At 41.3% G+C, this 26,558-nt stretch overlaps 1 protein-coding gene across 2 annotated transcripts in view; it reads right to left on the bottom strand.

Annotated features, from left to right (window-relative positions):
• Nucleotides 1–26,558, bottom strand: part of SUFU (SUFU negative regulator of hedgehog signaling) — a 96,912-nt gene that overhangs the window by 67,056 nt on the left and 3,298 nt on the right. For both annotated transcript variants that reach the window (XM_030453013.1, XM_030453012.1), the window contains exons 2-3: nucleotides 22,977–23,111; nucleotides 2,415–2,551 (exon numbers count right to left, since the gene is read on the bottom strand). In XM_030453013.1, the coding sequence (XP_030308873.1) occupies nucleotides 2,415–2,551; nucleotides 22,977–23,111 (272 nt within the window). The remainder of the gene's footprint in view (nucleotides 1–2,414; nucleotides 2,552–22,976; nucleotides 23,112–26,558) is intronic.

The following is a 26,558-nucleotide window of genomic DNA, read 5'->3' as shown; positions in this document are numbered from 1 at the left end:
CTCCTCTGTTCCAACAAATCTATGTCCTTCTTAGGGGGGGGGACACCAGAACTGGATATAGTATTCAAGGTGGGGTCTCACAAGTGCTGAGTAGAGGGAGAAAACTGACATCTATAATTAGCCATAAGATTTTAGCCTGAGAAAGTTCTAATTCAAAAGATACAAATAAGAAACAAATTTATACTTAAACAAAACTAAAGCTTGATCACTTGGTGCAACCGCACACAGTTTGCTTTTACGCAGAAAAAGGAATGGCTGGTAATACTTGGTGACAGCACATAGCTGCTTGCTGAAGGTCAGAAAGCTATATGGAAAAAAATAAAAAATCCAGTTACTCTGTGGTATTTTAAAGAACATCTCTAGGTTGCTCATCCAGCCTCCTTTTTGAAGTGGAGCCATCATCAGTGCTAAATCATGTCATTATAGCTTTGTTGAGCTAAATCTCAAACCTTTTCAGGAACTGAGATCCACCACCTTGCTTATGAACTGTTCCCTGTCATTTGACAACCCCCTGATGAGAAAGTTTCCCCAGAAGCCTGTCCAGAACCTGTCATACTACAGTTCAGAACTGTAGCCCCCATTGTATTATCCAGACCTTGACCTCACAATCAGGTAATCACCCCTTTTAACACCTGTAAGCTCTCGTTTGCAGCTTCTCTTCACAGGCTAAAACAGCCCTACTCCTTCCAGCTCTCCTCAAAGCTTATGTGCTTTAGGACCCTTAACCACTCTGGAACTCTCTCCAGTTTTTCAGAACTGGAAGGCCCAAAACAAGACACAGTATTTTAAAAAAGGCCTCCCCAGTGCCATGCCAAAGAGGTAATAACTTCTTTCAATCTGCTGTTCATGCTTCCTAAGGTAACCCAGCACGTGGTTTGGCTACTACATGATGAATGTAGTGTTGGCTCATGCTCAATTTCATATCCAAAGAAAGTGATTCATATCATATAATTATGATTCATAGATAGGGTTTTTTTAATAATGTAAATGGAGAAGTAAACATCCAGAGGCCAGAATCCATTAACATGAATTTGAGCAGCCCCTTTAAAGAGTCAAGGAGGATAGTCAAAACCAACATGGATAAGCAGAGGACAACACTGAAGCCCCTAAGAAGTTCACATTAGACTGATATGCATGGGCACAACTGCTTAAGAGTTCATTGGCTTTGAGGTCAGAAAGATGAGACTGCAGAAAACCAAACATGGAAAGTGTCCACCTGGAGTGCCAGCTTAGTCACTTAGAAGTTTTTCCTTAGATACTCTCCCAAATCCTGCTTCCCTCCGCAGACCTCCTCTCACCCATGGAAAGGGTAGAAAGCTACATAGCAAAAGTTATAAAAAATAAACTTGTATAATTTTAATCTGTAACAAGAGACACTCCTTAGATGAAGACAACAAACAAAATTAAAAAATCTGTTGGTTTCTGTCAGTATTTTGAAAAAACACTGCACAAATGTTGTCACTGCCTCTGTTGTCACAGACGTTAGCAGAGCAATGCTCTTTTCATTTAGACCTTTCCTTCTTGGGAGTCAGCCATCTGACTGAAAACCAGAAATAGAATTAGAAGTTACTGAGCAATTTATTAACTAGTAGAGCAAGTACCAAATGTTACAAATTCAATAATAACTGATTTAGAATATAGTTTACCTGTAAAGGTTAAAAAAAGTTATTCATATATTTCCATACAGGTCTTGTGGTGCTGGAGACTACCTTTCAAGTATGCTATGCACTCAACAGTTCCATGGGTCTTCACATGCTCACACTACAAACTAATATTCTATCACTGGTACAAATGAAACACAGAGTAGTGCAAGAGGATGTTTTGTAGGCACCCTGGTTCCCGGTTTCCTGGCAAGTCTCCATCCTCATTAATTGCTATTCCTTAGCCCTCCCAGCCTTGGCATCCCTTATGTTTTTACATTTTCACATCTCAGCAACTCCTTGTTTACATATGTTGCTGCTGTTCAACTGCTGAGACCACGGGAAGACATTTGGTTTGCGAAGGAACTGCAGCTTTTTCAGAAGTTACAGCCTTTCTGCTGGGAAGTGAGAACTTACCACACTGGTGCTCCTAAGCTATTTCAGGATAAGCAAACAAGGTTTTCTTACCAAGAGAGGGTGAAAACAACTATGCAGGAAAGCAAAGTGCCATTGGGCAGGCTTCCTACAGTTACTAACTGTTCTGTATCTTCAGCTTTTCAGTACTAAGGATTTGGAGTTACCTGTACAGCTGCTGGGTTTTGTCCCCAACAAGTTGGACTGATGGAAGGAACACACTCTTCCGAGTTCCCACACAAAGATACTTCCCAAGTTTTGACTGAGTGCCAGTGAGACAAGTGTTGCACTACATGACAGATGTTGCCCTTCAGAACAAAAGCAGGAAAAAGTGAGCCAGCATATTTACCCCAGCAGTACCTGACTGGAAGACGTATCTGGCTAAGCCTTGCATGAGCTCTGCTGGCCAAGTAGGTGGTGCCGACTCCCCTGTTTCTCTCTTTAGTCGAAACGTCAACTCAAATCCAAAACCACTTGGTCCATCTGTTCCAGTAAACCTGGAGGGAATAAAAAATGACAAGTCAAAATATACTTCTTGTAACTAGAGAAGGCTTCAAGATTAGGACCATGGAAAAATTACAAGCATTTTCCTCATAGCAAATTTAAGTTTAGAAATTCTCTTATTTCAGTCTACTCTAGCTGAAATTACATTAATAGTTAGGTTAGCAGAGGTAATACAATTTCAAATATAACTATCATAGTACAGCTTACAGTCAGAATAATGCAGTCTTGGAATCATGACATCTTTCCTGGGACCATTGGGATTTTTAGCACCCTGAATTTGTTTTTAAAACATCATTGTAAGTTTTGCACTGATAGCTAAATGGGAACACCAAATGAAGCGCATAACAGAAAATATTATTCCACCATTGTGAATTCAAATTTCTATACAAAAGTGGAATGCAAGTAAGGTACTGAGTAGTAGGTGTCCAGGTTGAAATACTTAAATATTTTGCAGGACGGAACACAATTTCTACACTGCAGGTGATTGAAGGATGGGGGAGGGGACAAGACAAGATGCAAACAGAAAGTTAATCATCTCCCATACAACACATCAATTCTTATTTTGCTCCAAAATATGTTTACATATATTCTCTTTGTGTATGTAAGATGACTATAGTGGAAAAGCATTGAATATGACAATTACTGTTCAAGAGACACTTCCCTATTGGACAAAGATAGGTTCCAATTTATTTGGTTTGGTCAGATGGGGACTAGCCAAGAGCATAGAGTCACATATTCAATTGTTTTGAAAAGAACCAAAGAAGGGATACTGTATATTACTCTTTGCTTCAACAAAACTAGTCCTTGAGAATCCTGTATTTTATAGTTATACATAAAAACAAGTTCCTGATCCAAGTCCCCAAGAGCTAAGAACACCACAGTTGCATCTGAAAAATAAGAAATCTTGTGGATTAATGCATAAGCTTGCAAACTTGAAAGCAAGTTGGAGACATCCATGTCTTTCTACCACTGTCATCACATCCCTCACTCATTTGCTGCTGCTATTCTACAAACACAGAGGAAAGAAAGGGGGATTTTTAGTGACATAAAGACATGAGAAACTCTCATAGATTAGTATCATTCTGCAAGTTCAAATATGCAACACTTGCAGCTACTTGCAAATTCTCTGGAGAAACTTTCCAAACGTCTTGGATGCAGGTGACAAAATGCACATAGCATTTCCAAATATTTCTAAATACAGCCAAAAATAGCAGTGATTAAAGAGATGAGAACACTTTCTGTGTGAAAAACACAGCTCACTAGCAGTGTGGTGAACTCCTCCAATAGTAAGGAGTAAGAAACAGAAACATTTAATAGTGATCTTGCCTAATGACAGGTGTTCAGTGATTGAACTTTAGCATCAGTGCAACTCCATTGTGCAGCATAGCTTTACCTGAGGAGTTTTCAAGGACAGTGTGATTGTAGTAGACTTTCAAATGATGTAACAAAAGTCAAGAAATACACCCAAGGACTGAACTAAACTATGGGACAGCCTAAAGAGTACAGCCACTGTAACTGACAATGAAAGCAGGTATTGAAAGTCAGATTTCTACAAAAAATGGGAGTAAACAATATTCCACACAAAGAATATTTCATTAGTGCAAAAATATACTAGCATGTCTATTTATGTTCCCCTCCATTTTATCCTTAACAAAGAATTTGAGAATGATATACTACCAAAACAAACCCTCCATGACCAGACTAGATTACACACTTAAGAATGGTAAACTGGTACATATTAAAACTCTTCAGGAAAGAAGTGTACTTTTATGCAACAAGTCAAATAATTACATTTGGTTTTTAAACAAACAGTTCACAGAATAACCAGCCACTCAGAGAGCAGAATCTGGATGTGCAGCAAAGCCCATGTCCTGCAATCATGCATGCAGATCCACCAAAAAGATTGGTACAGCGTGGCAATAGCCTCACAAATGCAAAGTTATGTTCTGTACATTTCCTGTAGGATGGGAACCCTGTAGGGTTTTATTAGTTTCATGTATCACTTATCAAAGGAAAACCAGAATTATTTTGTATAGGAAGAAACAAAAACACTCCAAAGTGGGTAGTTTTCAAGGATTGACTTCCAGGAAAAACTACACATGAGAAACTGAAACACATAATGAACTGGTCAGTTTTTAAGAAGGATGAAACGTAATAAAAAAACTTAAAGCTTATTTTCACAATTAAAATTTTTGGAAAGTAAAATGGCTCCCTATTGAATTTCTTTCTTTCAAGGTTCATTCTGAAACAAGAGAGCTTTACCTCTAATATGCATCAAGCTAGAACTTAGCAGGTTTTGGGGTTTTTTTTAACTCCACAGATGTCTCTGTTTCCCAGAAATAATTAAGAGAAGACCACACTTGCTTTGTGTGGTTACTTAATAACACAAGTTATTAAGTAACAGAAGTGTTCAGGTGAGTATCCATGAAATTTAAAGCAGGATGAGCACTTAGAACATTGATGGTCACCAACATATTAGTAGTTGCTAAACAGTAAAACTGACAGGCGACATTACTTATGTGATTTTCTACATAGTAAAGAAAGATACTCTAAACCAGAGAAAAACTACTAGAAAGTGAATAGAATAAAGGATAAGAAACAAGCAGTAGATTACTTCCCTTCAAAGACTTAACAAAATCTCTGAAGAATGAAAAGGTTTATAAAAAGCACTCAAAAAATAAGCAGCACACATTGTTTAATAATTTTCAAATTAACAATTGATCTGAGAAAAAGTCTATTTGCATTTAAGCAATTCATACTTAAAGATTAGATTTTAAAAGTTTTTGAATAGTTAATGGTCACAGTTTGCTGAAAATACACTGCTTTGTTACAGTGAAATTTTAAATATGTGCAATTCACCCTTATTGTGCAGCTGTTCTGAGGTAACAGGCTATAAAGTAAAAGACTTTGATCTGTTTAATTTTAGGTTGGTAATTTTTTTTTTAAAAAATTGACACATGTGGCTTTAAAGGCTTGTGATTACCTTAAAAATCCTTTACATTTAATTCAGACAAGTCTTTCATAGGAAGAAATATTAACATTCAGAATGTAAACAGAATAGTAATTTTTGCCAAAGCTTTACTTTTATTCTTCAAAAATGTCTTGTATTTGAAAGCAAGTCAAAAGTAGTTTAAATAGCTGCCATAAAATTTCTCTCAGTGCACAACAGACCATAACCCAGGAACAGGGCTCTCGACTGAGGTTAAAATGTGCATGAGAAGGGACAGATGTGAGCTTCGGGAACTAAATAAAGCTACTACTCTGCCACATGCCTCTGACCCTCGATGTAACAAAATCAGAGAAGAATCCAGTAGTTAAGTCAGTGAGTGTGGCTTCTCTTATGAAAGTCCTTTTGAACCATCGAGTGAGTGCTGGGCTTAATTTGGCCAGCAAGAAGGCCAAGACCTCCAGATAAATGTGCCATATGAATGGAAGACCAAGCAAATGGCTCTTTATCCCCAACAACAATAGACACTCATCCCTTTTATATAGGCTGAAAACAGCTGCTTATTCCCCTAAATCACCTGTGTCTACTTTTGTTTAAGGCCTTACCAACAAGACAAAAGATGTACCTATAACCAAGAAACTCATCTGTGACAAGGGAGCTAATAAACTGAGGTTCCCCATAAACAAGTTAACTTATACCAAGATATTCCCTTACTTCCTTGTGGAAACACTGGATTTCCACAACAACTTTCTCCTTGAAGGGTACATGGGGGTTATCTTAGGAGGTTGCTTAGGAACTGGACAGAAAAGGATCACACCTTGCAGGCTTGTAGATGTTCAAAATCGTGCTTTTCAAAAGTTCCAAATTTTCACCAGACTTCCAGAAAACTTCCAGAACAGTCAACCACTTTTAAACAGCCATAGTCAACCAACAAGCTAAAAAAAAAAAAGAATACAGTTCCAGAAAAGAGACTGAAAATGTCTCATTTCCACTGAAAACTGGGTGGAGGGGTGAGACAATTCATAGATGGCAGAAGTCCTGCTAAAGCCCACAGATGTTAGGTTTGCTCATGACCTCTTCCTTCAACCCACCAGGTTCACTCAGTGCTACTTGCACTTGCACTGACTTTTCCCCTTCCAGGCAGGCAGTCAAGAGTCTGCAGCAAGTTAGCCTGATCTGGACTTTGGTGTCAACTGGGCAGGTAACACACTTTTTGCTTCTAGTGCTATGGAAGCAAGAATCTAACACTACTTGGGGTTGGTTGCTTTGTAAGGGAGATAGGGACTGGGGTGCTGGGTTTGAGGGGTTTTTTGTTTGGTTTAATCAGAGGCTTTGGAGCTCTGCTCAGCATCTTAGCACTGAAGCGCCTTGCAGGTAATTTCTTCAGCAAAACAACACAAGTCTGAAAATTGCCTCAGCTTTACAGTAAGAAGTCATCTGAGAAGAAACATGTGGGAAGCAAACCTCAGAAAGAATATTTTCTATCTGTGCGTGGCCCCAGGTAAATAAACTGAAAGCTGCAGCATAGCATTAAGTTTCTGTATTAACAGATCTGAATATTTCACATAGTTTGGTTTACGCCTCGGTTCTGCTAACCCTATACTTGAGTGCAAGTTTCTCTTAAATACCCCTAACATGCTAAGAAGAAAGGGAAAACAAAAACCCCACCCTAAAACCCTGTTATGCCCATATGCTGCAAAGATATTCACTATAAAGAGACAGCATGGATTGCATTGTGCCTGCCATCCTCAGTACGAGGGTACATCACATTTACAGCCATCCCAGAGGCAAAGCAGTCAGCTAAGTTTTCATAAAAACCAAACATCGATGGAGAAATTCTTGGCTTGCTGTATGCCCACTGGCACGCATCAGATAGTTTTATATTATGACTACAGCACTAATGGAAGGCTCTAGTATCTGCCAAGTCAAATCCGACCCTATACTTAATATTAAAACCTTATTTTGTCACATGAACAAAAATAAACTTTTTGAAAGCTAAGGTCATATATTACATGCCATTCTTTGGGTTAAAACTCTCTTAATCAGCTCAGCAGAACAGACCACATTGTAGCACTGCACATATGCTGAAGGAGCATGGCTCGTTCCTTTAATGAGGTAAGAGTTTCACTGATCATGGTATTTAATTCCAGCAAAAGAATCCAAAGAAATAGAAGCCCTTTATTTACAGGGCAGGGCCCTGCGAGCCCCTCACCAACCCCATGCTCTGCCAGGCCCTCTCCTGAAGCCACACACAGAGAACTGAAAAGCTGCTCCCCTCTGCAGCAGAGTACCCAGGGCGTTTTTCACATCAAATAACCCAGTTTAAGAGGATCAAAAGCCAAACTAGGCCTTTGCTTTAAAAGCAGCTCTGAAAACCAGAAGCTTTTCAGTTTAAATCAAAGCTATTTGCCAAAGCAGTTTTGTTGTCACTTTTGCAAAGCACAAGAGGTTTGCTTCACCACAGTGCAAAATGGCAGTATTTCTGAAATTCTGCTTTTGAAAAACTACGCAGTGCTGGACAAGGAGCAGAGTGTAGTAGGTATTTATTTTTTGAGAGTTTAAGAGCATGGGTATATAAACACATCAGGTGAACCAATCCCTGAAAATGGGAGTGTATGCAAGGAAATGCTGGCCCTTCACTATGATTATTCCAGTGGGGGAACAACAAGAAAGCGCTTTCAGGGTATTTAGGGATAGTTAGCAGACTGCACTTTCAGAAGTCATAGCTCCACTCCCAGCAGCTCCAGGGAAATAAATCAGGTTTCTTCTGGGAAGCAAAGGCAGGCTTACACACAACGATGCACTGACTTCTCCCACCATCAGTTTTCAGCTCCATCATCAGTACTTTTGTGAATACACTTAAGATGTCTTTTGCTTCAACTCCTCCAATGTAATTCCCCACATCTACAAAGACAAAGCTTTCTGCTGACACAGGTGAGCCACTTCAATACCATTTTTAAAGGTGCAGAAATACAGTATCATATCAATACATTTCTATGTCTGGCATCAGGAAGAGCTACTATTTCATCACCAAAAAAACCCCAACCCAAACGAAAAATCAAAACAAACAAACAAACACCGCCCACCCAAAAAAAAACCCAACAAAAAACCAAACCACAAAAACCAAAACACATTAATTGCCAATCCATAGCTTTCACTACTTCAGATCAGCCTATCAGGATGAGGTGGTTAAATCAAGCTGATGAGCAGTGCCCATCACTCTGCCTGACAGACAGCAGTATTTAGGTTGGCTATTAGAAAGAATTTCTTTATGGAGAGGGTGATCAGGCATTGGAATGGGATGCCCTGGGAAGTAGTGGATTCTCCATCCCTGGAGATATCTAAAAAGAGACTGGATGTGGCACTTAGTGCCATGGTCTAGTAACTACAGCGGTAGTGGATCAAGGGTTGGACTTGATGAGGTCCCTTCCAACCCAGCCGATTCTATGATTTCAAGGCTCAACTCTCATGAGTGCTTTAAGACTGCACAGGTATTAACCGATCCAGAATATGGTCTCCTGACTAAAACCCAAGGAGAAACCTTTAGCAGGCTGCTACAGCCAGTAAAATAGCACCTTAGTGTCTTCATCACTTGGGAAAAATATCAGGCAAGAACTGATGTTCACCAAACAAGATTACTTGGAGATTCAGTCTGCCAAATTCAAGCTTCAAGAGCATGACACCATGTCTTCTATGACAAGTGAAGGACTCTCAGATTCCAGAGCTTCAGGGGAAAAAAAATTTTAAAAAAGGAAAGGAAAAGAAAAATAAAGAGACTCTACCTAGTGCTTCCAGCATCTTGCCTACCAGAAAATGGTGGCTTTTAGTACAGCTGTCAAATAATATAAAACTCTCATCTGAGTGGCCTGATGGCATGCTGGGACACTCCTGTGAAGCAATTTTATAAGAAAATCGGCACATCAATCCCCTTACATGAAAGGCTTAAAAAATATCCAGAAAAGTTATTTTGGGCAAATTGTCTCCTGGCATTGAGAAAAAGCATAAATTTAAAGAAAGATACATAAAAACACCAGAGAGAAGCAGGGGTGGTTACTTAGATATCAAATGGTTCTCTCCAGAGTGCTCAACAGGAAATTCCATGAGCTCTTGCCACACCAAACCTGTGCACAGAGTTTTAATGGACTCCTTTTGAGCTTCATTTAAGAAAAACCTTCACGCATCAGCAGGGCAAATAAAAGAACACACATTCAAAAATTTCTGTTCACATAAAATCAAAGTAAAAAAGTGAGTAGATGGTGCTTGAGATGTCAGCCTATGGCTATGACAAAAGCTTGTTACTTAGAACTTGCTCTTGCAGCATCAAGCAATACCAAACATGTAAGCCACTTATCAAATAGAAAACCTTTCTAGAAAAGGCAACTTTAAAAATTGTTTTTGGAGTATCATTCCATTATCTAAATCCAAACAGATGCAGAAGCACTCATGGCAGTTATTTGGAGGCAGGTTTCTCAGATGTCCTAAGTACTCATGTACAATCTGCTAAGAAAACTGACACTGAGGTAGATCTGAGTAAAATTTGTGATCGGTTTGTGCTGGCCAGTATGAAAGCTGAACCATGCTTCATTGAGCTACCATTTAGTGAGTGAAATGCTGCTACATGACAGAGAGGAAAGAAGAGGCTGCAGTTTAAGTTTCACTCACACACACAGCACTGATTTCACACATCTTCAAAATTCAGCTGGTAACAATGTTGCCTTGAAGCCTGGAGATTCACAGTCTAGGCTCTGTTTTTAAACAAAATGTTTCTGTAAATAATGAATTTTGATACAACAGATAAATTGATTTTTCCTCTAATCCTTGGGAGTACAGAGCCAAATCAACCTCACTTTTAATTCTGCAGACACAATCGTCTCATGAGAGACAGTGTCACATGAACTACATGACAGTACAGAAAGGGTCTCCAACAGCTTCAGACACAAGCAGCATGGTCATCAGCATTTTGTAGACCTGACAAGACTGGCCACTTTTCAGGCACATAAACCAGTCGGCTATGTGAGAAGCACTTGGCATACAAAGTGTCATTAAGATGTGTCCAAACCACAGTCACCTACATCACATGAGAAAAGGTTGGGCACTGGGTCTGTTCAGCCTTTACAGAAAAAGGGTAAAAGGAGGGGGGGGATCAGATCTTGCTGCTCAGCTGCCTTTGCAAGGGCAAAGGGAAGATGGACCTCTAGACCCTTCTCAGAGATGCACAGCAAAACAGCAAAGGCTGATTCCAATTACATGTGTTTGAAAATAATTTCTGAATGCTGGTGATCAAATCCTGCAACAGGATCCAGGGAGGCTGTGGAAGCTGCCTCTGAACAGGCACCAACTGGAAAGTTTGGGAGGTCCCTTCCAACCCAAGTGACCCTATGAAGCATCACAGTTCACACGTGTATGAACTTTTAGTACTAGTACCCTGTGCCCAAAACTTGTCTGGGAGAACCCACAGGTGATAATTCACAATCACGAGTTAAACTAATATTGACAGAAGTGGTTACAACACTCCGCTCCTGTTCAGTCACATGGGAAACAGCTCCTAAGCTATGGTCTCTCCAGCCTAGCATATAAAATCACCAGCAATTTCAGGTCACTTTAATGTGCTGGGCTGCAAGTTAATGCAATTTAGGAATTGCTTCTTTGAAGTTTAGCTGTCCATGCCATGAAAGTAGTAGCATCTGCAACAACAGGATTCTGCTTAGCTACTGAAGGTTAATCCCTTTGAGATCTAGAGGCTTGGAAGTGTTATCCTCTCATTCTGGAGAGTTCCAACATACAGTCTTACATGCAAGGACAGTGAGCATAGATTAAGGACAAAAGCCTGTAATGGCCCTGTCGGTGCCAAAGGGAGCTATCTGCTTTGTTATTAACACTAAGTCAAGAAAAATTAGAATGCTCTTGGGAGTCCTAAAACACCATCTGGGAGACACAAATTTGAATCTCTCATCTGCTACAAACTTCCAACCCTCCTCAATAAGTTATTTAGGAATTTGATTCTCAGATATAAAAATGATATTTCCCTGCTTCAAAGACTAATGGGACTCACTTATCACACAGGAAATGGATATATAGGTCACAAAAGGTCACAAAAATGCTGGGAAATTAACTCCATATTCTGCACAGCATGGACAAATAGTGAACACTGGAAATTAATAACACAAAAAAATATGAAACAGAAGGTTACATGGGATGCACCACTCTACCCCAGAGCAAAAGGTGCTCACATGAGGGCAGTTAACCTTTTAATTTGTTTTATGGTGCATGGATCTAGCTATACCAGTAGGCGATGGTTTGATCTCCCATTACAGTCATAAATAAACGGACAAGACCAAACCATTTGATCTTCATGATTCCCCAAACATGTTTTTTTTTAAAAAAAATTTAAAATTATCCATATATATCCACATATATGTGAAAGCAAGTGACTAGAGGACTGGCGCGCTTTTCAGCTTGGGGGCTCACACATTTCTCCAGGAAGCCACCAGGCTTTCCACAGCCATGAGAACCCATCCCAACCCAGCTAAGGTGTCCCTGAGAACAGGTTCTCAACTGCCCAGCTAGCCCAGCAAGCAAAGCTGCACTCTTTGGAACCGCAGGGAAAAAGCAAACAGTCTCACTGCAATGGCTCAGGGAAGGTTATGCAGAGTTGCATCATCTTAATGTCCACTGAAAGGATCTGGAAAGAATAGCCAGCAGTACAATAAGGATCTACTGTTGCATTCACAGAATAAGGGACAGGAAACTACGGAAGAAAACAACTCATGAAGATCTGTACTGTAACGTTTTACTTACACTAAATACTTATTCTGCATTTCAGAGGTACTTATCCTCGTCTCTACAAGGTCTAGCAAAAGGGTGTTCTCACTTGGCCTGAGGTGGAGGTGATTCTGCAGGCACAGCACGCAGTGATGCGCCACACTGTGCGTTAGGGAAGAGAACCTTTCATCTGCACACGGATCCCATTTCGTATTGGGCCTGAACCCTCGGCTCTGATGTGTATTCACATATAGCCTGCAGGGATCGGTAACACATCTCCTGAACTTCACCGAAAGGCTCAAGTAGGAGAGTCCAGGCAAGAGAACAGAAGGGAAGGGGCAGTTCGAGCCAGCGTGGTTGGGAAGGTACTGCTGTGCTTTCCTTCCCAGCTGAGCAGCTGGGAAAAGGGCACCGACTTCCCTTGCAGCGTCTGCTGGATCCTTCCTAGCTCCTACTGTGGAAAGTTCTGCAGCTGCTGGAAGGAAACCATTCGCATAACAAAAGAGGCATTCAGATGCAGTATGGGAGGGTGGAGAGAATAAGAGAAAAACCTAAAGCCAGAAGCTACACTGACAGCTACAGGTTTTTTCAGCATTGCCAGAAGTCTCAGGAGGGGATCAAGGCTCCAGGACGTTACATAGAACACGAACGTTGGTGTCTTCCATTACTTTCCTGCTGGCTAAAGAACATGGGGAAAAAAAAATCATGCAAGACAACTTTAGCAGACTCTCGACTACATTTTTAGGACTCTTGTATAATTAAGTTCTCAGCTGTACAGTAAATGAGCTTGAGGCATAAAAGGTATTTTAGCAGCTTTCAGGAGCCTGAATTCCAACAAATTTCAATGGGGATTTAGGTAACTGAGTATCCTGCTGGATCTGGGATTCAATCCCTGACCTTTTACTTCATTAGCTGTGAAAATCAGGACGATACTTCCCTACTTGCTGAGCTGTTACACAGTCTCATTTCATTGGAAAGGCTGCATTCAAAAGCCTATTGATGAGCACTTTAACAGATCGTAACCGATTCAACAGTCAGGTAAAGGCCCTTGGAGTTCAAGCTGTAATTCCAGGGAAAATAAACCACCGCTAGTGAAAGAATCCCAAAAGGAAAACATGAGACAGCTGCAATGAAAAGTCTATGACATATGTATTTTTTTAAACCTCCCTTTAGGTGTTAAATTTCTCCTACAAAACTATCATTGCAAGACTTTATTGTTGAAAACTTTCAGAGGTAGGAATGTAGGAATCAGAGGCTGATACATTGATCTATATCAAAAAAACACCTTGCCTGTGAATGTTACACAGACTCCATCCATTGTGAGACAAAATCTGAAAAGATAAAATAATTTCTGATCTCCTTAAGTTAAACAATGGAGGAAAGAAAGCATCATTCTCCTCCTTCCTTTCAGTAGGATCAGACTTACCCCTAAAGATTTTAACCTGAGCTTCTCTTACAAGCAGGAGAAAAACTGGGAGAGAAGTCAGCTTACAGCATGCTTTGTACTGCTTATATTTTAGTGCCATAAGCACAAACACGTTCATCACGTTCCTGGTCACTTTAAGAGGAATATCCTAACCAGTAAAAGACAGAGATCAGCATACAACTCATCATAGCCTTTCTATTACAGAAAATCCCACACACATCTCTGAACACAATACTCCTTGCTTTTCTGCTTAAAATTACTCGTCAGGGTACAAAAGAATTCAAGACCCAGAGATATATTATTTTTGCATAATAAAGTTATGCATATGGATTCAACTTAGATAGGAAATGTCAACTTAAGGCTTGCCTTCATGAGGAAATTTAGTGTAACCAGTCTGCCAGTATAATTATATTGCTGTAGTTCTACTGGTAAAATCCCTCTGTTGGGCCTTATTTCATAACAACAGCCGTCTTTATGGTTTATTTTTGTCGACTATGCCAAAAAAGGCCCCTGCTCCAGAAAAGCCACAACAATCCACAGGGGAGGAATGGAAGGAGTTATGCCAGTGTAAGTGGAGCAGGAGAAAGCGTAGAAATGGTGGTATTTCTCTAATACTAATTATTTACTTTTAAAAATAAATAAATAATGATTAAAAAAGCAAAGATGTAAGAAAATTATACTATACATCAGAAGATATTGTTGCGGAAAAGGAACGTGCCACGTATATGCCACATTTCAGAGCTTTGGTAAAGTTCCCTAACCTGGACACTGCTCTGCACCAGCCCTGCCATGTGCAGCCCTTTGTTCTTGCCTTCTCCCTGGCTACTGCAGTGCTTTTCCCAGGTGCAGGCCCTTTCCCCCATTCCCTTAGAGGAGGGATGCCTTGCAGTTGAGTTGCTGTTCCCAGCCTCTTAGAGCACTGACCCTCCAAAACAAATGGGTGTTGAAGACCAGCCCCCCTGGTTTACAGTTTGCATCTTCAGGGACCAAAGATAACTGAAAAGCAAACAGCTCTCTTTGCAAAAGGGATTTTAAAACAATTGCCCTTTACTTCTGCAGTGCAAGAATGCTGAGCTAGACAAAACAATGAGCCATCTGTGCAGTCTTCCCTCCTTCCCTTGTCTTGTCTCTACCCTCTGGGCTTAAATCAGAGCTCCCCAAGAACTGCCGAGTCCCCCATCACCTCCGCCCACTCTGATTACATCCTGAAAAAAAAGAAAAAAGGAAAAAAAAGGGGAATAAAAAAGAACAGCAGTTTTCCAGCCTTTTTTTCTTTTGGCTTTTGTCCTCAGGAACCATTGCAAAACCATGCTTTAAACCTCAGCCTTCTGCCAGGTGGTATCCCATCTACCCAGCTGTGTCAAGTGACCAAAAAATACCTCCCACCTGATGATCCATTCCTTGTTTACCATCTCTGAAGGCAGAGTGGCACTCAGGAGCCCTAGCCACCCCTTTGTCCAAGGAAGGGAATACCATCTGAATGGGAGACCACCAAAGATTTGCAGCCCTTTGCTGTTAGCTTGGTGTCACTGCCTATTGGGTCTCGATTCAAAATTGAGATGACAGTAGAGAGACAGACGAGTTTGATAGTCACTACAGAGTTTGCATCTTAGAATAGAGAAATACCAATAGTTCAAATTTTCAAATAAAATTAGTCATTTTATTAGCAATGGCAATTTGTAAAGGGGATTAGGTCTGAATAACAACATTGAGATGCATCTCTTCAAACGTTTATTTTGTTAGCATCATTATTCTGGCAAGCAAAGGGATAAAAAAAGTCAACCTTCCTTTGATCTCACAGCTAGAATGGCCACCCAGCTTAAAAAATGCTTTTACCTTTATGTCCCACTGAAAAAAAAGCCCACTATCTTTTTTAGATACATCCTAAACAGATCTTTATCAAACAAAACACCCTTTCACTAGAAGACCCAACTTTGATCCCCAGCTGCTCCTCTTTCCAGCAGGCTGAACTCACTGGGAGAGCAAAGTCTGCAAGCTCTCCCACATAATTCAGGACTAACCCAGCTGGGAGATGTGAATAAGCAAGCCCTGTCTTGGGCCAACTCTCCTCCTCTATGCCAAGATCGTAAATGTTGAGGTCCTGCTCACAAAAAGAAATCATCCAGTTTGAATACCATGCCCCTTCCCCTCTGCCAGGATGCGTGCACAGATGTGTTACTCAACCAAATGTGGGGTTTGCTGTCAGTAATGCTCAGCTATAAACATACTTGCAATCTCTTTTCCTTTTTTTATCGAAAGCGGCACTTCTTGTAAATTCAACTACTGTGCTGCAAATGTTAAATGAATTTCGTTCAACACTTAAAAATAAAATTCCAGGTCTAGCACAGTTCAAGCATGCTCTCAACCTCTGCACATAAACATGGATACAAGGCAGCACAAAGTGGACTTCTCTCTCTAGGTGGCCTTCATCTTTCTTATTAATGGTGCTCACTACCTTCAACAAATGACATTTGGAAGCCAAATGCACTCTGCCTAAGAGGAGGGGAAAAAAAGATTTCCCTATGATGACCATAGCTTCAGGGGAGGTCTACCTCCAGCAGAGAAATACAAGTCTTAGTCCTGGTGCATGGCCTTAGTCATAAGAGGGAGACTGTCAATGGGGCACACAAATATGTACAATGCTTGTTTTAACTGTCTTCTGTCTGGAAGATAGAGAATCAAACCTTAAATGATCATACTTGTGCATGTGCTGCTTTAAAACATCCTCTTTTTTTTTTTTAACTCATTGGTCAAATTCAATCAAGTTCTTCAAAGTAAAAGTCATTTGCAAAATAGTTATCTTACTGCTAAATAGACAGAATCAAACAGCCAGACTGAAGGATCTACTGGCACTCCCAGCAAATAAGTTTCAGTAGAAGCACAACTGTTTTTCTAGACATAAGAGAATTCACACAGGTGATACCTACTAAAAGTACATTTTGGAAAAAGATGTCTAACTCATGTTTATATAAAATGAAAAAAAAAACCAAACCCACAAGACAAATCCACTAATTAAAAAAGCAGATCTTACTGGCAACTCAGTTGAGAATTTCAGTGGATTCTCAAGTAAGCTATCATTAAAAAGGAAATATTTTTTCTCACAGAACTCCCCAATTATGTGGCCTCTCCCCTCCCACTTGGCCCCTCTATCTCAGAAAAAAAGACATTTTTGAAGAATAAGCATTACATTTTAGATCAGTCACTGATGGACAAACAAGAAAAAGGAAGTTGAGAGTTGCTGCCCACCTTGGACCCTCCCTCTTCCAAGTCTTGGCTCTTTTACCTGCTCCCAAAACTGATGCTTTCCAATTTCCTCTTCCACATCACTCCCTCTAGCTGGAGCAAATACTCCATCTCCAGCAACAGTACACAGAAGAAACATTTCTTCAGTGCACTGGCTAGTGTGTAATTCCTACAGATGAAGCCAGGGCAACGTGAAGCAGGAAGGCATGGAGACCTGGAAGAAGCTCCTCAAGGTCATCATAGATCTCCAGAATTTCATTGCTGTGGTGGCTGCTCCCCACAACCAAAACATCACTGTAACACCTCTTATCAGCCTGATTCAGAAGCAGAACCACTATATTTTGTGATCCTCAGCTTGAGGGCATGTCCCCAAAACTTCACTTCCTTACTCCATGTTCTGAAGTTGCTACCAAGGTGCAAACCCTGACACAGCAGGTGTCATTTCACTTTGTGACAAATAGCCTAGTGAAACAAAATGAGGCTGAGAGGAACATTTGGACATCTATAGTACTATTTAAGGAAGTCCTCATGTTCCTCTGCATGAAATATGCTTCAATACCACACCTGAAACTGAACACCATGAAAGGTGTCAGAAAACTTCAGGGTTTTAATAATTTTCCTTGAATCTCAGGTTCAACCCCTAAACTTAATTTATTTGATCTTTCATCTCTCCAATGCAGACACTGCAAGTTTTTTCAAAATCTTATCTGAAATACAGATCCACAACTAACACTGCCTTTCATGAATTTACTGTCTTTCCCAAGAACCTTTATCTGATTGCATTTTCATGGAAACAAAGAGAGACAGAATCAGTCTCCCCCATTTTGAAAGCATTCACTGTCACCTTCCAGTACGGTGTAATATTTCAACAGCGTTTTAGGCATGCATTTTATAAAGCACTTGGGGACCCATTAAATACCAAAATTTAATGCTAAAGGTTGGCAAGCTGAGGGCAGTGAGCTTTTAAATTTATGGAAGGCTACAGAACTAAGAGGCCAGTAAAGTGACAGCTGTCAGCACCACTCCATCCTACATTCATGCAGGCTCAAAGAAGCCAGTACACACTCAAAAGAAACAGAGCACTCATTCCAACTTTCAGGCTATTTTCTAAATACTCTTTTCAAACTCCTTTCATACTTGGAAAAAGCCTTCCAGAAAACATCCACCCCTCTGCAAGCCTTGCATTTGTTACCTGATCCAGTTTTGCGCTCCTTTTTCTTCCTCCGAGCTCTAACAAGCATCCTTGCCCTTTTACAAGTTAAGGTCATTCAGAGGATCTATACAAGTAAGTAGAACACAAGCTGGAATGGGGATCTTGAAAGGCTCCTGCTTACCCTCACCTTTAATAGGGAGGCACCACCCACAGCGTCAACACGTTATCCCGACATGCACCGCTCCCTCCTGATCCAAATGGTAAGCCCAGAAAATCAAAAGGACCACAGCAAGCTGGAACCTGCTGTCTCTGCGGGTGGTACCCTGCATCTGTATTAGAGATGAAGGCAGCTGTAATCTCTTTGGTTTTATGCAAATAGGACACTGCTGAGCTTTGGGTCCTGGCTACCTGCCAGGAAAAAAAACCAAAACAAAACAAAAAGAAAAAAACCAAAACCCAAGCCTAAAACCACCACCCTTGTCAACAAGAAGTTTGTGTAGATCAGGAAACAGAATTATTGGAATTTGCATAAAAAGCTAAACATCAAAACACAACTCACGTTTTTCTTCTCAGGATGTGGGAAGGCCACAAATACAAATCTTATCTCTTAACCCAGCCACAATATATTTCCTTCCTATTGTGGCTCTGAATTACAACTTGGCAATTTTAATACAAATAAGACTATTCAAAGTTTTCAGGAATTCTATTACACCATGGTTCTCATTTTCCATGCACTTTCTAAGCTGTTAACAAAAAGGGTGAGCACTCAAACTACAGGAACAGTTAATTGGAGATCCAGTCTTAGTCTTACAGTGAACTGGAGAGAGAAATCAGCCTGGTGAAAACACACATCGCTTCCTAGGTCTCTGGCTAGCCCTGCAAACCCTTGCAGCAGCACAGCCCAGGGCTGGACTACACCATGGCATCTCAGTAGCTGGAGCTGGCATTGCCATTGATGGTGTTTGATTCCAGCTGTGCTTGCTGATGCTCCTTCCTTAGGCACCCTTTCTCCATGTAGGCAGAAGTCACCACCATGCCTGAAAACTACAGGAAGGATGGGGTGCCTGTGCCCTGGCCTAGCATCAGAACATCAATCTGCAATTGCCAGCTGAGGCATCCCGCTTTGCATGGACACACTCCCTACTTCTGATTTTGCTGTGTGGCAGTAGCTGCCAGAAAGGTGTGGGAAAGGAAGAGGACCTGTCTTCCTCACCCACAGCCACACTGGCCAGACACTCCTTGCTGGTGTGCTCACATGCTACACACAAGTCACTGCTGCAGTACACAATCTTTCTTTCAGAAAGCAAGAACAGTTAAAAAAAAGGCTCTGCTCTAATCCTATTGAATAGATTCAACACATTGGGTTTGATTTTAAAGTTGACAGAAAAAGTTAAAAATGGAGAAAAACTTACAAAAATGTCCCAGATAGATTTCTGCTGTCAATCAAGTTGTGCAACACACTTGACTAGAGACTTATTTCCATGCAAGCAACTTGGCATGAAATCTCACTGAAAGGTCTGCAGTTCCCTCACACTGTCATGATGTCATGATTTAGGATTTTTAGAGCAATCAGTCCAGCACAGCTGGTGTCATGGTTGCCATAATACCATGAAACACTGCGTGATTTTAAATGAAAAAGGTTTCCCCCTTTCAAATTCCTAGATTTCTTCCATCTTATTCTGTGGACTCTTAAAACCAGACCAGTACTGCAAGTAGGGTATAGCTGATATTTAAGCAGAGCAGGAAATAGTGCTGCTTTAACTGAAAATAAATCTGTCAACAAGGAGGCATGGGGAGAGCTCCACTTCAGACTTTTCAGGTTCTTATTAAAAAATATAAATTAAAGTCAACATTTTCACATTACTTGCTACACATCTGTTTGCTATTCCATTATAAATAAAAATATAGGGGCCTCCACTTCAGTGTTGGTTCACTCAAAATCAGAAAGTCCTTCTCATTTATTATTGTATTATAATTGGTCTAGGTTGTGCTGTATCACCTGAAGAGGTCCATGAGAAATAATCCCTGTATTAACATAGTCAAGGTGAAAATAAAAAATAAAAAGGCCTTTGGCAGTGTACTATCCTTCCCTTCTAATGCATGAAGGACAGCAAGGTTATGGAAGCACATCCTCAAAGTAGGAACGTTTCCAGCTAACACAAAGAGGTCCAGCTCTACACCCTTTTCAGAGAGAGTTGGGAAACAAAACCCCCACAGCAACTGCCACTGCCATGGAAGTTGAGCAGATCTCAGCTGGAGGAATTCTTCAACAGATTTTAAAAACTTCCCACGCTCCCACCATCCATCCCACAGCACATTTTACCTGGGACAGCAGAGTCCTTCAAGCAACAAAGAGACTGATACTCATTTTCTTAAAGGCTTTGTTAAATTCCCTGATGGAGAACAAAAGCCTATGAAGCACACAGGAAAAATCATTACATTCCTGCAACAAGTACCCAGTGCGGGTCTGATAATGTGCAGTTTGTGTGGCAGTTGTGGTTCAAGAGTTAGCTAGAGAACAGCACCTGCCACTGGGAGAAAGAATTGATGGTGGGTGCTGAGATACTTTGAAAATGTCTGTCTGAAGTACTCACCTACCAGGTAATAACTTCAGGTTCGGTGTTTAAGAGCTGTGCAGGTTTTGACAGCTTTTCCACATGCATATTTGTAGATTAAGACTATTCACCAATAAAGCAGAGCCAGCCTTCCTGACAGCACATGGAGCATTAGGTTTTGTAGCTCCAAGAATGATGCCAAAATAAAAGTGACAGACTGCAGACACCTGAAAAATCTCGGGGTGAGTGACACAGGGACACCCGGACTCTGGAGCTAGGAATTTGGTTTCAGGCACATAGAGAGAAGGGAAATACTTGCATGTACCTGGGACACAGAAATCACTTCAATGGATCTCAGTATGCCTGTACTCAAGAGGCTGTGCAGCTAAAATCCCCAGAACAGGGCAGCAGCGAGGTCTTGCTATTTGCCTGCAGTGCCCAGCATGGTTTTAGGGGCAGCTGAGGCATATCAGCTCTCTAAGTCTCCTACCACTGGAAGGTAAGACCCCTCAGAACATGGCACAGAATTTGCTCCTGCTTCGCTCAGCAGGTCTTGGAAATTGCTTGCAGGCTACATATAGAGATGGGGATTTAATACCTGTGCCCTGCAACCAGCAAATGCATATTCTACTATCTCTGTCCAGATTTCCAGACCAAACCATATGACAGTATGAAGAGTCTGGAGGTCTCATGCCAGGAATTTATTTGAAGTTTTGACATTCCACCTGCATGATACTTTCACTCCTCAGTCTCCAACCTTTCCACTGTAGAACAGATTTTCATCTAACAGACGAGTTCTGGGAATGAGAAGCCAGAATACATGTCAGAGCCAAGAAGACTGTGTCCTTACATAATTTACTTCTTTAGGTGTAAACACACACCACTCTCTATATTTTCAGCTAAGACCTTATGTCCACTCCTTGCTCTCCCCTGAAACCACCAGCAAAGAGAAAAGTCTCACCATGAAAAAGCCTCAGGCTGACAAAGAGAAAAAAAAGAAAAGAAAAAGACAGAGCAGAACTTAACTCCCTCAAAAAATTCCAGCAAAACAAGGTGGGCAAACACAGGTCACCTAACCTTGGCAACCTTAGATTTTCAGAGGCAAAGATTTTGTTCTGAGAACAAAGGCACCACGTGAAGGCCAGCATGTCCATGATAGGGTCTCTTGTGGAAGCAAGGGAAGGAAATCTTTAACTTAATTTCTTTCTCTTGCCCTACCTTTCCTCTTCCCCTGTAACTAATGACTGGGATTTCTCACTAGGAGATGTGTTGGTTAAATCCCCAGGCAGACCTCTTCTCCTGTAAAAACCCCAGCCTTAAGAGTCTTGCCTTCTGGAAAAAAGTTCCATAAGGGCAAATAGTAAAAAAAAAAAAAAAACAAAAAACAGGAGAAACTGCCTGGTGGTCATAGGTGAGGTTAAAGAAACTTGTCTGACTGCTGTTGTTGCAAGAGAAGCACCTGGGTGAAAAAAAAAAAAACAGTGTCTGAATCTTAACTAAGACAAATAAAAGAAGGAAAGCTTGAGTGAACAAATGGAGGCCTTTGCCGCACCATTCAAGGACATTTACCCTGTAACTATGAAACAATGTGAAGACAGTTTGACTAAATAGCACCAGAAGAAACATTCTGCCATTTCTGGCCATATTCACAGCCCCAAGAAGATGACAACTTGGCTAGTGCTACTCACTTTAACTGGAATCAAGAAGCAAGGTCAGTAGAAGAAAGACAGGAACAAGGTAAGATCATGGTGCTTGCCTAGTTGAATAAAAAATGCCTGCTAAAGACCATCCATACAAGCAAGCTAGGATATATTTAATTACTGGAGAAAAGACAGTCAAACAATTAGAATTTTATGCTTCTGTTAAACAGATTAGCACTTTATACAGCAGTCACAAGGGTGGCAGTCCACTGACAGTAACACTGCTGTGCCAGCAACAGGAAAAATGCCCTTACAGCACTTTTCCAGAGGAAAGCATTTAACACGCACAGGGAGGGGTCAGGATTTAAGCATATGACCATGACAGAATACCAAGAGTGAAAAACACAACAGGACATTCAGTTAAAAAAAAGTTTCCCTACCAGTTTAATATTAAGAAAATAATAACTCTACTTAACACTAACTAGGAAATACATCACATTCAAAGTCTGCAGAGGGGAACATAGTAATTCTTCTACATCCAAGAACAGGCATGTATCACCCCTTGCTTGGGTATTCTCAGCAGAAAACCAGCTGTTCAAATAATACAAACAGAAGGACAGGGTTTTACCTGTGCTCCCCCAAAACACAACACAAAACACAACACACAGCAACAGAACTTAAATGACACTCACTCGTGTACTCTGTTGTCTCCATACAAGTCACTTAAGCCAAAGCTGACGTAGTGCCAGTGTTCAGGAACATTCAGCGCTGGGTTTCCAAGGTTTCTGTACATGCTAACATAGTCCAGAGGATCAGGTCCTCCCAACCTGCGTTAAAACCAGAAAGTTTAGTTAGTTTATTCAGGACAAATGAGAAGTCTCCACAGGTGCTACAAGGGGCTGTACAAAGACCTGCTTTAAAACGTAGCTGGTGACAAAAATGAAATAAACATGCTAGAGTTACCTCTAAAAATAAAATAATAATTAAGGAGAAAGGTTGGATTAAGTACAGAAAACTTTGAGCACAGACAGGAAGGCAAAATGCATGTGTGCAATATACTAAATGTTTTTAATATTAAAGCATAAAAACCTTCAGAAAAATCATATTATAGCTTTCACAAAACACAAAGAAAAAATGAAAAATTGCACTAGTAAAAGAGTAATAACTGTATCAAAATACAGGCCAGAAGCACATATCTCAATTTAAAAAAACAAACAAAAAGACAAACAAAAAATAAAACAAAAACCCAAACCAAAACAAAACCTGATGCTAATACTCAAAGCAAATTTGAAATGGCTACACTTTGAAAATAATCTGTACTTCTGAACATAAGCAAGACAGTTAAAATAGCAGATAAAAACATTCAGAAAAATTAGTACAAGAACTTGAAAAATACACCAGCTGCATTAATCAAGAATTAATAAAAAGCATCACTGCAGCCTCTACTTCCATGTTAGAATGAGTTCCTTAAAATATCCGTACTTAAAAGTCAGTGCAGCACATTCAGGCTACACTGAGCAGAAACCACTACAACCTGCAGCAGCCTTCCTGTTACAAGGGCAAGGAAGCAAGGCCAGTGTGCCCAGCAGCCCAGCACACTCCTCCTGCCACTCTCCATCATGTCTCTGCTCAGAGGCAGGGCAGGTCTGGGAGGGAGGGAGGTGCTAAACTGTTTTGCTCACTGTTTGCTTTGTAGATCGAAAAACACACCGGTAGAACCAAGCAAGAATAGACAAGACATCAAATCACCTACCACTCTTACAGAATAGGGTGAGCAGCTGTTTAACTGTTTCCTGACTCCAATTCACTTATTCTTGAAGCAAAATACTCTCACCTGCTCCAAATAAGAAAATCCAATCTAAGGTGACTCCCTTCATTCAAACCATTTACTCCACACTGATTCCCCTCACCTGCATCACCTTTTCAGGCCCTGAGACTCTCATCTGGAGGTTTCAATGCACACCCCTGCCTCCCTTGCTAGCCCTGCGGGTGCGTGTATCATCATTACATGCACCACAACTGCTACACAAAAAGTGTCTGAGCACCTGACTGAAGTAACACTGCCTTATATCAAACATTGGCAGCTTGGCAAGAAACACTTTCTCAGCATCCAGGCTGCTCATCAGCCTCTTGTAGTTCCCTCTACTACCACTGCTTCATGCTCCATAGAGGCATTTTTGCTTCACATGCAGAGATTTGCCCCTTGCCTTACCAAGGAAGCTCTGAGGCAATCCAACGGCAAAGCTTAATTGCAATTACCCCACTTAGGGCCAGGACCTTTTTTGGAGTCTGATCTAGCAGCACAAAGGAAATGCTGGCAAGGATTTCACTCCTCAGGCAGGCAGGTAACCAGGCTGCTGGTAGTAAAACTGGAATTACACTCTTAGGCTTCAGAAGTGCAGCAATGAGAAGAGATTTAACCCTGAGCTTGCACAATTACCCCTAGATCACATTCACTGAGAGGAGAGATCCCTGAGAAAACAGGGTTTTTCACTGCTGGGGTAGCTGGCACTGCAGAACAGAAATGCTAAAAAGTAAATTTACAATCCTGCATTACCTGGTCACCTCCACAGGAGATTCTTCGGAGAAGTACTCAACATGGCTGGACAGATGGATCCAACCCTTGGTAGCTCATCAGTCTGGCAAGAAGCCAGAACTAGGTCGAGCTGACATGCAAAGCACCTGTAAGAAGGTGTTTTCCAGGGTGAGCTATGAGGAGAGTTAATGCATACAGGGACTCCCAGATTTTAACACCTGCATGAAGGACGGTGCCAGGAAGGGTCATGAGAGAAAAGGCACCTACATACCTATATTTCTAGTGACATACTATTTGAATTCCTCCTCCCACCTCTTGCTGCCCAACCTTATCAAGTCTGTAGAAAGTAATAGATAACCTTGTTGAATTAAAAAACTTGTGGAGAGCCCACAGTTGTGCCATGCTGCCTCCCTCCTACTTCAGCAGGAAAAAAAATAAGAGGAGGGTTATCTAACATGAATGTCTTTGCCTAGGAGACCTTCCCTCCCCTTAAGTCACATAAGGCCACAATGGTGGCTCCAGGCCAGCTCTAACTTCCGAGCAGGTCAGTCAAGGATGCAGCCCAGAATACCAGGGCAGAACAGAGGGGAGTGAGCATCTCACCCTCAGTAATGGCACTAAGGTCCATTGGCAAGGACCAAGTCATAATTACACAACCTCCTCATATGACAGGAATTATCTTCACAGTGTAGAAAGCAAACTGATGAACAAGCATGGGGAAAGCATGTTAGACCCTGGGATAAAGCAGCATTTGACCCTCAGTGGCAGCCTGGGAAAATTAATTCTTAAAGTCTATCAAGAGATTGAAACACTCAGAAAGGAAGTCTTCCCAACACACAGCATCTCCACCTGCCTTTCCATCCCTCCTCCCCAGCATCATGCTGGAGGCTGTTTGAGATCTCTGACATAAAGACCCATTTATTTAGATGGCTATATTCAGAACATGGCACTGATGGTCCTGGCCAGTACTCAGGCTTTCCACAGCAGTAACTCCTAGATCTGTGATAGAAGCAGCCAGATGGAATCAGTTCCAGCTGAGATAGTCACTTGCCCCAAAGAGTGGCAATGAACAGCAGCAGTCATGCACAATCATTCAGTTATCTGACAGGGAGGACTCCAAAGTGAGGGAAGTCGATACACTGACCAACAAACCAATATGAGAGATTAGCAAGTGGTCTACACATCTGCAATGAAGGGGGAACGTCTCCACCTGCTAAGCAACAATCGCGTCTCTCACACACGTACCCTGCTTCCAAACTGGGTTTAATAACACACTAGATGTCAAAAAATTCACACTGGAACACTGCTGACACAAGCTCTTTGACAACAACACAAACCCCCCCTTATCAGTTCAGGGGTGGCTCTGTGAGCATGCTGCTCCTAAGGACTACTCAAACCCACTGCCAGGTCTGCTCACAGGCAGTGAGCAACTCCTGCAGAGACTGCACCAGGTGAGCCAGACATCTCTCCCTTGCCCCTCCTGCCAGCAGCCCATACTCCTCTCCCAAAGCCAAGCCTCTATGGGGAGCATCCAGCACTAGCTTTAAGGCTGGAGCACAGCTAGTAATGTAGCCATGGCAATATCACTCAGTCAAAGCTAGTCAGCAGAGATATTTATCCAGTTTCGGTGGCAGGTTTCACTGCTACACTAACTAGCTGAACGCTGCAAGTGCGTGCTGCTGTGGTATGTCCTCCCGCCCACAGCCGCTGTTGCAGGCTTTGACCTCGTATCACAATC

This window comes from Calypte anna, chromosome 6, assembly GCF_003957555.1.
Source record: "Calypte anna isolate BGI_N300 chromosome 6, bCalAnn1_v1.p, whole genome shotgun sequence".
NCBI lineage: Eukaryota > Metazoa > Chordata > Aves > Apodiformes > Trochilidae > Calypte > Calypte anna.
This window is presented reverse-complemented; position numbering and strand designations above follow the sequence as displayed.